At 35.1% G+C, this 12,702-nt stretch overlaps 1 protein-coding gene across 2 annotated transcripts in view; it reads right to left on the reverse strand.

The window, feature by feature from the left end:
* Positions 1 to 1,316: 1,316 nt before the first annotated feature.
* The window catches only part of kansl1l (KAT8 regulatory NSL complex subunit 1-like), a 31,417-nt gene continuing 20,031 nt past the window's right edge, over positions 1,317 to 12,702 (reverse strand). The window contains exons 7-16 of one of the 2 annotated variants that reach the window (XR_016093886.1): positions 12,085 to 12,253; positions 10,273 to 10,425; positions 9,190 to 9,342; positions 8,250 to 8,365; positions 6,864 to 6,988; positions 5,977 to 6,031; positions 5,363 to 5,475; positions 4,809 to 4,962; positions 2,856 to 3,160; positions 1,317 to 2,025 (exon numbers count right to left, since the gene is read on the reverse strand). Coding sequence is in view for 1 of the 2 variants with exons in the window: in XM_088929849.1 (XP_088785975.1) it covers positions 2,915 to 3,160; positions 4,809 to 4,962; positions 5,363 to 5,475; positions 5,977 to 6,031; positions 6,864 to 6,988; positions 8,250 to 8,365; positions 9,190 to 9,342; positions 10,273 to 10,425; positions 12,085 to 12,253 (1,284 nt within the window). In the remaining variant the exon portion in view is untranslated. Of the gene's footprint in view, positions 2,026 to 2,850; positions 3,161 to 4,808; positions 4,963 to 5,362; positions 5,476 to 5,976; positions 6,032 to 6,863; positions 6,989 to 8,249; positions 8,366 to 9,189; positions 9,343 to 10,272; positions 10,426 to 12,084; positions 12,254 to 12,702 lie in introns of those variants that run through there. The other variant, XM_088929849.1, reaches the window with a different exon arrangement.

Consider the following 12,702-nt stretch of genomic DNA (forward strand, 5'->3'; position numbering starts at 1 on the left):
TAAAGGTTATTTTAAACTTTTAAACACCATTTATTAATCTGATGCAAAATGTCTTTATGTACCTACACTGTTCTAAAATAATCACAACATAATATGTTTAAGGAATCGGTTTGCACTGTACAGCTGTAGTTTCTGTCGTCTTATGATTGCTTTGAATTGTGTTAGTATTCCTACTGCTCTGAATTGGAAGAAGGGGTTAGAAAATGGATGGATGTATTATTACTGAGCCTTCTACAATAATAATAATAATAATAATAATAATAATAATTGCTTACACTTACATAGCGCTTTTCTGGACACTCCACTAAAAGCGCTTTACAGGTAATGGGGACTCCCCTCCACACCACCAATGTGCAGCCCCACCTGGATGATGCGACGGCAGCCATAGTGCGCCAGAACGCTCACCACACACCAGCTCTCGGTGGGGAGGAGAGCAGACTAATGAAGTAAATTCATTATCTCTCATACAGGAGACATTAGAATTTGTATTCTGACACCTACCTAAAGCATTTGTAGTTCTGCAGAAATGGCCCTTATAACACATGGGCACTCTGGGGATTTATTGTGCTAGGGAGTTTTGCCTTGAGCACTGTGAAGAGCCACTCATGCAATGTTGACAAGTGAAAGGATATGACAACTTGGGCACAAGCGTACATTTTACATTACCAGTATCCCCAGCATTTTTCATAGAAAAGCCTGAAAAACGGTAACAATCATAGTCTGTCTTCACATATTACATATTGCCTTTTCATTTTGTGATTTGTGCAGAAAACATAATTATTCCCCTGCCTAAATTATACCTTTGTCAGCCCCAAAACCCAAAATAATACTGAACAGAATCACGTTCATTACCCAACAAATTCAGTTCTATAATACCCTCAATGCTGAATGCTCTTATCGCAGACTCCTATTGCCAAATATGAAAAAATGAACATCTGAAATCTCCACTTCTACTGTATGTACAACACATAAAATCTCTCCCTGTCCCTGTCTGTGTGACTGTGTGTCTCATGGAGAGCAAGTTGGGGTATGTGAAAAGACAAATTCCTAATACAAGAAATTGTGTATGGCCAATAAAGTGATCTTATCTTATCTTATCTAAAAAGCAGGTCAGTTTAAAGCACAGCTCAGATCTGTTCAAGGCTGCATCAGACAACAGCCATCTGTGCACAGTACTGTAACCAAAAGAAAAGTTGGAATTTGTGCCATGAATACAGATCTCAGTTCTCCAGTGAATCTGGTCTAGTTGCAGATGGTGACTTCTGGGAAAAACATAATGGAGGTAATACACCAATTTATTTTCCAACACTGAAACTGAGAGGTTTAAGAATTTATTCTTAATTAAGTCTTCTATTCATCACAGCACTATAACATACCTCAGAATACAACCTTTACAAATACAAATCTTTAAAAACAACTTACAGTATTTATTTTGTTAAAATAAAATAGCAGCTCCATTTGACAGTGTATCAATGTGATGAATGAGAATATATTATTAAAAAAAATAAAGTCTGGAAATCTTTTCTGTCTCATTACAGACTGGTTCTCCGATAATAACATTAATATGATCTAAAATACATAAATCCTTTACCAGGATGTAGTTCTTTGTATAAGTAATCCAATTACAGTATATACTTTTTGGTCTGCTAGACATAAGACATTGACATACTTTTTTCAGCTAGCCTGTCTACTCCATGAAATGTAGAACATCTTAACTAAGATGTCTCCTTAAGAGAATGGTCTTTCACAACAGATGACAATGTTTTTTTAATACAGAATTTTAACAGTCCTGTTAAAAACAAAAGATGTTGCAGTATAAAAGACCATATACTATAAAAGGTTCTTCACAATGTTCTCATAACAAGTACGCTCTGCAGCTGATCTAAGAAAACAGAAAACATTGAAAATGAAAATGAACATGGAGAATGACCACAGTGCCTCTGGTAGCCTCTGGTTCCAGTTTAGTTCAGGAGTTTCCAGCTGGGATGACACATCTCTTCCACAGTCCCAAGTACTTCGAGGACCCTGGGAAGTAATACAACTTTAAGGAGCTTTTAAGGAGGAACAAATCAATATCATCTGCACATTCAGCAATAGGTAAAAAAATAATAAAATTTATTCAAATTGAATTTACTCTAGTAAATAGGAAGTATATTGTATATAACATACCTGAAACGATAGGCGACACAGGTCTGACACAGAATACACATAAGATATAATATACTGTAAATATATATGGAATTACCAGAAAGGTCAGAAGGCACAATATTTTATTTAATTATATTTCTTTACCAGTCAGCACTCACAGGAAGCTTTACAAGGGCCATAGTGTCAAGATAATAAGCTGCAGCTAGGAAAGAGCTTTGCCAGAAAAAGGCTTTGCACTTTATTGTTTAGGACCATGCAGAATTAAATTTGGACTTTTTAGATAATACTCTACTATTACTTTTGAATAAAATCCTGTGTCAAACTGTTTTTTCCATTGCAATTTATCTTTTATATATATTATATATAGCCAAAAATCAAACTATTTCCATTCAAATGTTTGCAATGCTTCAGATGTATAGATACCTTACTTTAGTATTGCTAAATTTGTATCCAAATATAATAAAAAACAAATTCACATCCACATTTTTCCCTCATTTTACTAGGACAGTTTAATTATTTAATTATATTCCAAATATAAAACTATCCACCCATCCACTTTCGAACGGCTTTATCCAATACAGGGCCACAGGGGATCTCAAGGCAGGATACACCCTGGATGGGACACCAGTCCATCACAAAGAAAAATACAGTCAGATTAAAAACATATGCAAATGTAATAATACCACAAAGTATTTCATAGTGCTCACCTGTAATCTATATATGTTCGGCTAAGAGATTGCAAGTATCAATCCAAGCACTAAATCCATCAGCTATTTAATGAGCAAGTATTCTGTTCCTCCTTAGGACTGTTCCCAGGGTGTCCAGCAGGGGGTGTGATAGTGCCGATTCCACCAGAGGCTGGAGTGGAACCAGATGCCTTGCTGTCTGAATTGCAGGACTCTGGCCTTTGGCAATGAAGAAGCTTCTCAAGATCCACATCTCTTTCAGGTTTTAATGCCTCAGCATCGTGTTCCTGTAGAGGAAATACTCTTCTTTCCCATGGAAGTATGAGCTTTAAAAAATGGAAAAGATTTATATTAAAGCTGACTAAAATATTTATCTTTTGCCGTGTAACAAATATTACAGTCTGTTTAGTTCAGCGTATCAGTGTTGACAGTGGGGAACAGTAAATCCTTTTACATTTCCTGAAAAGGCTTTTTAACACAAGGCAAGCACTGCAACAGTTTTGTCCAGAAATATGTTTAATGATAGATTATCCTTATCACCATTTACGCAGCAGACCTGGAGAGTATACTATGTTTCCAGCATAAGTATTTCCTACTGGTGAGAAGCCAAACCGTAGGACTCTAGACATCATTTATATTTCCAGCATGAAATCAGGTTTTGTTAGGAGACGTATCAGGCTGCATTTCTGCTTCCCAGTATTTTAAGATAATGTAAGCAAGAGGAAATAACACCATCCATTTTTTTAAAATAACATCACAAAGTCACTAAAATAGCTGAGGATAAAGATATGGTATTTCTCAGTGCTCCAGTATAGCACATGTGCTGGATGAAACAAAAGTGAGCCTGTTGATATGTTCACAGCTAAGGAATCCAAAATACGTGAAGGGAAAACAGCTGGATTGCAGCTGGCTGTTGACGCCCATGTAAGTGGAGGCTGACTTACATAAGAGACGCCTCTCAAAGCCCTCATGCAGCACATACTGTAGAGAGCATCATCTGAAAAGTGATGCTCTCTACAGTATGACAGAAAAAAGCAACTTGAAAATGAATCAAACTAATCAGCCTTCAAACTAATTCATCAGCGAATGGAAAAATGATCATGAAATATCACATTAAAAAGGAGGTTTAATGTGTCCATAGCTGTTTGGAGCAATGATGTCAATTAAATGTACATACCATCAAGTTAAACTGAAATACTGACCCATCTGCAAATCACACATTACAAACAACTGATGGCAGACCTCCGTTTGATTGCTAAAAAATATTTTTCTTTTAGCTGATGATCACACTGTTGTCCTAAATTGCACTAAGTCATGTGCAAAATAAAAACAAGTCATTTTTTAATGCATATATTTTAACAGCGTAATTTAATTTTACATTATAATTAAGTCAAGCTGCAAACTCGATTAGTTTATATTAAACATAATAATTTAGATATTAATACATTAATAGCCTTAGCTACACAAAGCCATAAACAACATTTACTAGACCTAATATTCTGAACCAAAAACAAAGCAGACTGAAAGTGAATTAGGAGAGTAAGAGTAGTGTTTAATGACTTCTTGGAGCAGAGCAATAGTATTTTTGAGCAAAGTACTGTATTTCTGTTAGATTATTTCAGTGAAAATATGTAAATGTAAATGAGCACAACTGTCAATTGCTTAGAATAAAAGATTCAGCTAAAAACAAATGAATCATAATAATCTCCACTTTGGAAGAAAGAGATAGAGCTATCATTTAATTTAAATGCACTTAATTTTAAGATGGGTATTTGCTTGTTAATTTGACAGTTAATCTGTTTTTTATGACTCTGTATAGAAATATTTTCTTGTCATTTTATCCAAACAAACCCCCTCCTGCCCAGATGATGACATAGCTCCTATGTTGCCAGCTAGCATAGCACACTAGCCCAGCAGTCACTTCCTCTAACACCCTGGAAAGGGGGAAACCACACTAGGTACAGGTGCCCTTACTGTGTGCTCCTGCTGGCTGTCATCAATGCCCGCAGGTGCTGCTGCTGTACTGTAACAGGCTCTTCCTGCCTGTTTGGACATCTCACTCTGGGGCCTGCCAGCCCATAATGCCTGATCACCACTCAGAGATAAGTCAGCATTTCTGCTGGACAATCTGCAATGAGAGACAAAGCCCATCATTTAAAACCTCTGAACCACCACAGCTCTTTTCCTTTGCGAAGGACATTCTTTGCTTCGAAGCTTTACCCATTACATCTCACTATGGCAGTACTGATGTGAATGTGACTATTAGCCCATATGGATTAGCTGTCACACACACAATGAAAATAATGTTGAGAAGCAGGAGAGACACATCCCATAAATATGATTCACCTTTGCATTGTTTCTGGTTTTCTCATATTTTAAAGGCATCTAGATGTTAGAACAAAGACTTTTACAGAAGGCAAAAACTGGAGAACATACAGCTTGCAGTCAAACTCTGGAGATTTGAATCAATATGAAATTCCCTGTGCATGAATAAGGAATGTCTATCCAGTGTGCGTCAGTCCACCTGCCTGGTGTTTCTCCTTTGCCACCTGTTATGCTCCCAGGAAGACCACCTGGCCTTCTCCTTCTCCTCATATTTCATATGCCTGGAGGAAATGGCCTCATCGGAAATCTCTTCTATCTGCAAGCCCAAAAGCAAAAGCCTAATGAACCATTTCAACAAAATGATCAATTATCAGCCAGAAAAGAAGCCTATTAATCTTGTTTCAAAACAATTAATATTGTCTGGCAAATGACCATGCCCATTGTGTAATGAAAATTCTTGGGAAGGTTCTGAATAGTAATGTTAAAGTAGAAGGAAAAGTAATGGTCCCACCGATGTATCTAGTTACTGTGAACCTTTACACTTGTTCTGCTAAAAAGATGTTTAGAAACACATTGTTCAGGTCCTTGGTTTAAGTCATATTTCCTCAAACACATTCAGTACTAGATTCTAATTATCATTCATGTACAATACCTTGCTAACACCATCTCCTTAAACAGTACATTTGTAATCACTTCTAATCTTTGAGAATTTTTAATATTTTAGATGTTAATCATCATACAGTCAGTATTTAAAAACAATTCAAACTTTTATTAATTCAATACATACTGGAACTAATTTTCAGTGTCAAGTCCATACCTCTTCCATTTCCCCTTGTTTTTTCTCCCAGCACTGAGTGTCAACAACTCGCCAGCTGGTTAGAAACAACAACAAATAAAACTATATGACTTTCTAAGCAAATAATATCGAACACCACCTTCTTTATAACCTGCTACAAACAATATAGGAAGGAAGCTACTGTCAGAAAGTAAGCCTTAAGCTGCTTCATCATGCCCATTTTACATAAAATCAAAGTGCACAATATTTAAAGTGAACTTTAAGGACCAGAAACAATTACCAGATAAAGTAGTTTACGTGGAATGCCAGAATTGCTTCCTTGCAACAAAATCTGTTTTAATATTACTCTGTAGGCATAGATAAAGAGCGAATTGTACAAGGTATAAATTGTAATATGCATGTATTAGACTCAAAATACAAATTCCACTAGGCATTTTAAGGTGTTTAACAGTCCTGAATGAATGGTTTTTGGTTAAAACTATGATAACCCATTACTTTCTGATAGTTATTATTTCTTTGTAAATCTGTCGAGGAAGTAAACATGATGAAAATTTCATTTTTATCTGAACTCAAACTCTGTGGAGAAAATAACAGTCAAAAGCCAGGGCGGTTAACTTTGTTTTAATACAATGTAAAACTTAATAGTGGTGGGTTCTCATTCTTCCATCTTTTAGATGTGTAAGTCTAAATTTGAGTGTAGTTAAGATTTTCTATTTAAAGCAACTTTAAATATATGAGCTGAATTCCAAAGACATTTCACATGACAACAAATGCTGTTGCTGACACAAGGCAAAATTTGTATTTTATCTTTCATTTCAGAAATAAATTCCTAGGAATTATCGTATTTTTTTCACTTATTAGATTAGAATTACTATTATAACTGATTATAATAACCAGCTAAAGCATACCTTGGAGTTAGAATATCCTTATATTGAAGTTTCTCTACTTTAGTGGTTGCAGCCAATGACATTGGAATAACGATGTTGTCAATGTCGTAGAAACACTCACTTCGTAGACGCCTCCTGGCAGAGTTCTAAGAGAACATTATTCGGAACGGTTAAGAGAACATTTGGTCAGTCACCATTAACACATGCAATTACAAGCATATGTTAAGGGGTGGCGTGATGATTTTCTTACTACTAACAGATGCTGATTATCCAGGTATATTCGCTGATACTGATACACAGTAACTGAACAAGTATAATACATTAAACTAATGGTACTATAACATAGCAATATTAGTCCTTTCAATGAAAACTATCCCATTTGTCACTTTAAATATCGACATTTCTTAGGATATCAATCAATTTCGGATTCACAAACATTAATACAGCCTCAAGCTACAATTATGTAAAATATTTGGTCAATTTTAGAATAATCATAAAATATCTTTAATAGTTGGATAGAAAAAAGGCAGGAATTCTGGCATGAATAGTTCCTACTTGTTACAAAGTACAGCACTGCATTTGGAGGAAGCCTTAAAATACATGAGCTGAAAACTGCTGTGAGGAAGCAGAAAAAATATATCAACTTAAAAAATGTTTTTTTTAATGCAATTATAATATCCAGCTGCTGTTTCTGAACTGTGCTTATGTTAGTAATACACATTTGAAGGCGAACAGGTACCGACTGCTCCACAGCAAATGTACAGAGCCAAGCACTAAAACTATGATTGCAAACAAGTGGTAGTGAACTACTTGTTGTAGGAGTGATCAGTAACCTCATACGAGAACTATGTAAACATAAGGATAGTAATGCACTATTTAATAACTACACATATGATCACTTTTCACTCATATTTACTGTAGCTTTCAAATTAACCCTCCAATGCCAAATCCCCCACCAACATGTACAAAATGATCATGATTAATTAATCAACAATTCTGATGTTGGTTCTAACACTTTTCTTTCATAAAAATGTTAGCAATTACAAAAATACTGAAAACCTTTTTGTAATTACTTCTTATAATGGCACCATGCTGATTGACTATTGATATATCAGTGAAGCTTACAGTATTTCACAGCATTTAAGTATATTCTATATAATAAATGTACTTTTTTTTAAAAAATGTGTACATCTAGACTATTTGTAATTAAAGATACCTGGCTGGCTACTAGATGTCACGTTTAATTTTAGACATTCTATGAAGGTCAAAAGAGTACCAGACAAATTAATTACATTTCTGGAACTGATAAAATCTACTTATGTTCAGCAAAATGCTTTTCCTAATCATACGAAGGAATGCAGATCATCTGGAAACAGACATCAAGGAATTCTACTGCTGCCACACTACCTGTGCAGAATGTCTGTGACCCTGTGTGGATGTTGCGAGATCTGAAGGACTTTCTTCGGGAGTGGGCCTAAAGTAACATGAGGTATCCAATAGTTGGGACAGGAAAAGTTTTTCATCTGCAACACAAAGATAAATGTGGGCACAATGCTTATTTCAACACACACCACTACTAGAACATTTACACATTCCTCTGATGGTAAGATGAAAAACAATTTAACCTATCCAAATTCTAAAAGTATAACAGCACTATGAAAGAAGTGAAAAAAACAGACATTTGTCTGTATTTGGTATTTGTTGTCTTTAGAATCCAGACACTAAAGAATTGTTCAAAGTGGGTTTTGATTACAATTGAAGGTGGTGGCTCTAGTGTGGCGACTTACTAAAGCAAACTAATCTCACCTATAATTACTATATAACAAAGTGGACAGCTACAAGAACACATTTTGACAGGACTGGAGTACTACAACAGAATTCTGTGAAAGTATGAAACAAGCTACTCAGCTATGTTGTTGAAGGTGATAATCTGTCTCCTTTCAAGAAACATCTGGATGGGATCCCTGTGTGAATTAACTACTAAGTACCAAACAGGGTAGGTAGGCAACATAGCCTCCTCTCGTAAATTCTCTTATGTTCTTCTTATATTCTAATTTGAAGTGGTCAATAATCTGTTGTGTGCAGTCAATCCTGCCATTCTGATATTTGTTGGAGGTCCAGAATGAGTCATTTTTATATGACTTCACTCTAGACGCACCTGAAGTTCCAGGAAATTAAAAATATCAATTAATTTAGCCCTAGAGATCTAGAATTTCTAGACTAGAATTTCTTACTTATGTAACTTTGAGATGTGAAGTGAAACCTCAGCTAAAGTTTCCATCAATATAAAAAAAATTAAGTGCATTAGAAACATGTGAAAAGCACATTAAGCAAAACACTCAGTTACCTTCTCCTGTCTGACTGGTATGTCTCCTTTTCTTGCCTCCTCTGCCTGTGTGTTTTGACATTTCCTGACCTGCTCTTGTTGTATGGGCTGGTGATAAATCCCAGTATTCTTGCTTTTGAAGTTCTGAATGGTGATTCTCAATATGGTCACAATCTGTATGAAGAAGATTTAAAAACAGACAGAGTGAAAATGCCAAACTGATTGTCATTGCTCCCTTCACCTTTACCCAATAATGTCAGAAAAGCAAGAAAAGATTGTGGTCAGAAATTGATAAGAGATTATTGTTTTACTCCAAGCCTGGTTCTCAAATACCGAAATGTAAGAAAAGCTTAAGAACAAGAAACAAGATAATTTCCTTTCGATTTTCTAAATATCTTGAGATATTGGCTATGACTCAAGGTGAAGGTTATAACCTTTTTTTCTGTTTGTGAAACTCTTAACCTTAATAAAAGAATGTATCTGAAGTACTGGGCTGATGTAATTGAATTCTTATTGTAATCTTGTGCAACAGCTGCAGAGCTGGAAAGCTTGAGCAAAGAGATTGGTTCTTCAATTACATTGAACACAGTAGTCTTGTGTGTCCTGGGAACATAAGCATTTACACTGTCTGCCTTTTGTGTATCACTGCATTTTCTTCCTTCTTTTGCCACACATCTACAGTACTAAAACATTTTTATCCATAAACTTTTTTAAAATCTTTCATAACACTGAACTATATTTAAAGACTAAGAAGACAACATATACAGTAAATATCAATCAAATTGTAATTATATGTCCTGTCAATATAGTTTCTCGTAAAAACAATATGAATAGTGGCATTTGGCGTTTGAAGATCATATGGAACATTAAAAACAGAATGAGAGTAAAGTATATTCAAACTAAAGCTTTTTTGATAAATATTTCTATTTAAAATGGCCCTTTATTTCAATTTATATTCCAGTTTATTAATAAAGCAGCATTTAAAGACAAATAAATCATTTTAAATATAATATGAAACCAACTGGCCATTAATTCTATTACACAAGAGGTAATGTAATATAAAGTAGCTATTTCTTAAATCCCCTTCACAGAAATACTGCATACCGAGTAATGGCAAGAAATCAGGATACTTGTTTTCACAGCTGGTGAAATCTGGAGAACTAATGTCCTCTTTCTCAACTGGATTCAGAGCAACTGGGCGGTTCACCCAGTCTTCGTGATGCAATACTGCCTGAAAATGGAGCGGAATGGGAATATCTGCAAAACAAAAACAAATAAGCAAACCTTGCTAGCTGAGATGAATGTGGCCTTGCCTCTGTAAACCAAACAATTACAAAACCCCCAAAGAACAGAACAGGACATTTGCAAGAGCAGATGTACAATCTTAGTGTATTCAGATTAGCAAATATCAACAGTCCATGGGAAATCGGTTGTTCCTGCACACCATCTTGAGTGAAAAAACAGTAACCTTCTGCAGTGTGGAAGGTTGCAGGACTGTGTTCTGTTGCGATTTTCTCAGTACACTAATTCTAAACTACCTAAAAAAATGAGAGCTGAGGAGGCAAAAATAAATTAACAATAAATACTCAAATTCATTACCCATTTTTTAATAAAAAAGAAAGTGGTAAAAAAATCGTGGTTATTCTTGATATTCTAGACTGTTAGATGACAATTAGCAACTGTACATTTGCTATTTTTTAAAAACAAAATATTTAGCAATACAAATAGTGTATAGTGCACAGGTACATGAAAAAATATATCACTTTATACAGTATAAATACGAATGTGGGTTTGATATAATTTTCTAACAATTTCTAAGTTACTGTGGAAGTAACTTTCATTAAGATCTGGCTACAAACTTCTTAACCTTGTGCTGAAAATATTAAAAACTTCCATAACATGCAGCTGTAAAAGCATACCTTGTCATTTTTTAAACAGTTCCTTTTTTTAACTAATTTTGATCATTCGGATTTCAGTTATCACCCGTCTGCTTTCATTTTAGAGTCTGTTGTTATGTTTGTTGTGGAGGAACACAGTTTCTTATAAATGTGAAAGCCTTTTCAGCAGCTGCTACCTTCAGCACATTGCATATTTGTATGATCTGTGCTTCTCTCATTTGTCCTGTTTTCGTGGCAAAACACCTCACCATGTTCTGTCTAGTGAAAATATAGAGATCAATTATGGTCAAAAGGTGAAATGCTCACATTTTGTTTTTTGTTCTCTAATTTGTTTTGTACAATCATTTGCTTGGAAAATTATACTTTCCTTATTAGTTGAAACAACGTTTGTCTTGCATTTGCATGTAAAGTGAAGCAAAAATGTCCAAAGTTACAAATGTTAAGTATTTCGGCTTTCCAGTAAATACAAATGAATGTATTGGGCTCTCTGAAATGTTCTCTAACACGATCTAGCTGTTTTTTTTTAATTGTTTTTAAACTCAAGCACTCTTGTTTTTACAAGACTCATTAGATGAAACCAGTAGCAGTGAATAACATTTGGTTGCCATGGTTGCATATAAACATGCCCTGAAACCCAGAACAGGAACAGGTACATTTAAAAGAGTGAATTGCAGGAAACAGAAGACATGCTATGAAAATAAAAACAAGATTACAACCTCTTACGTCTATCAGTAATTCAGCTATAAACTAAGCACATCAGCAAGACTCTTTATATCTTTGCAGGTTTTGACACACCTATGTGTCTTTGCATCAAGACTCTTTTGCGGCATGTACAGTACTGTAGGTGGCAGGTCTCTCGCATCAGTATATGTGAGTTTTACAGCTTTTTTCTGATGTTATACCTTAATTTCTTACTCCCCAGAGAAGGTGTGTTTCTTTTTTGTATCAGCACAACAGTTATAACACACGAAAAAGGCCATTATGTCTTGAAAGACACCTGGAAGGGGAACCACTGTACCTGAGGAAAGTGACAGTACAGGATGGATGGACGACTCCAGCAGCCCCATTTGTTCTGTCTTTGTCATTCCAGTTATCATGGACTCCCTGACGCAAGCCGACTTTGAGCACAATCCTGGGTGATCACAGGAACTGTAACACTGACATGCAGCAGTTGTAGGCATCTGTCCCTGCAACGGCATATTCGATAATGAACAATGAAACAGATCAATTATAGAACACAGAAAGTAATATTTTTTTCAAGCTTTTCGAGCTAACAGAAAAAGAGTATGAAATACCATTCACAAAATGGAGTCAGTCTTATATACTCTACCACTTACATCAACAATACAATTGTTCTTTTTGCCTTTTGCTTTTTGAATAAGAAAAGACACCTAATGCCTGCCATTTGTCAGCACATTATGTACTTCAATTTACAAAATCCCAAATTAAGATTTTAAGAACACTTTGTAGGATATATCTGTAAGACATTTTAATGAAATACTACCAAACAGACAAACTTAATTAAGTTATGTACTGTATATGCATTAAAAATATTTAACAAATGTTGGAAATCCATGTTTTGGTATGTACTACCTTTCTTCAGCAAACAGTGATGTACAGTACATACACCCAACAG

This window comes from Atractosteus spatula, chromosome 13 (genome assembly GCF_055471065.1).
Source record: "Atractosteus spatula isolate fAtrSpa1 chromosome 13, fAtrSpa1.hap1, whole genome shotgun sequence".
In the NCBI taxonomy this organism is placed as follows: domain Eukaryota; kingdom Metazoa; phylum Chordata; class Actinopteri; order Semionotiformes; family Lepisosteidae; genus Atractosteus; species Atractosteus spatula.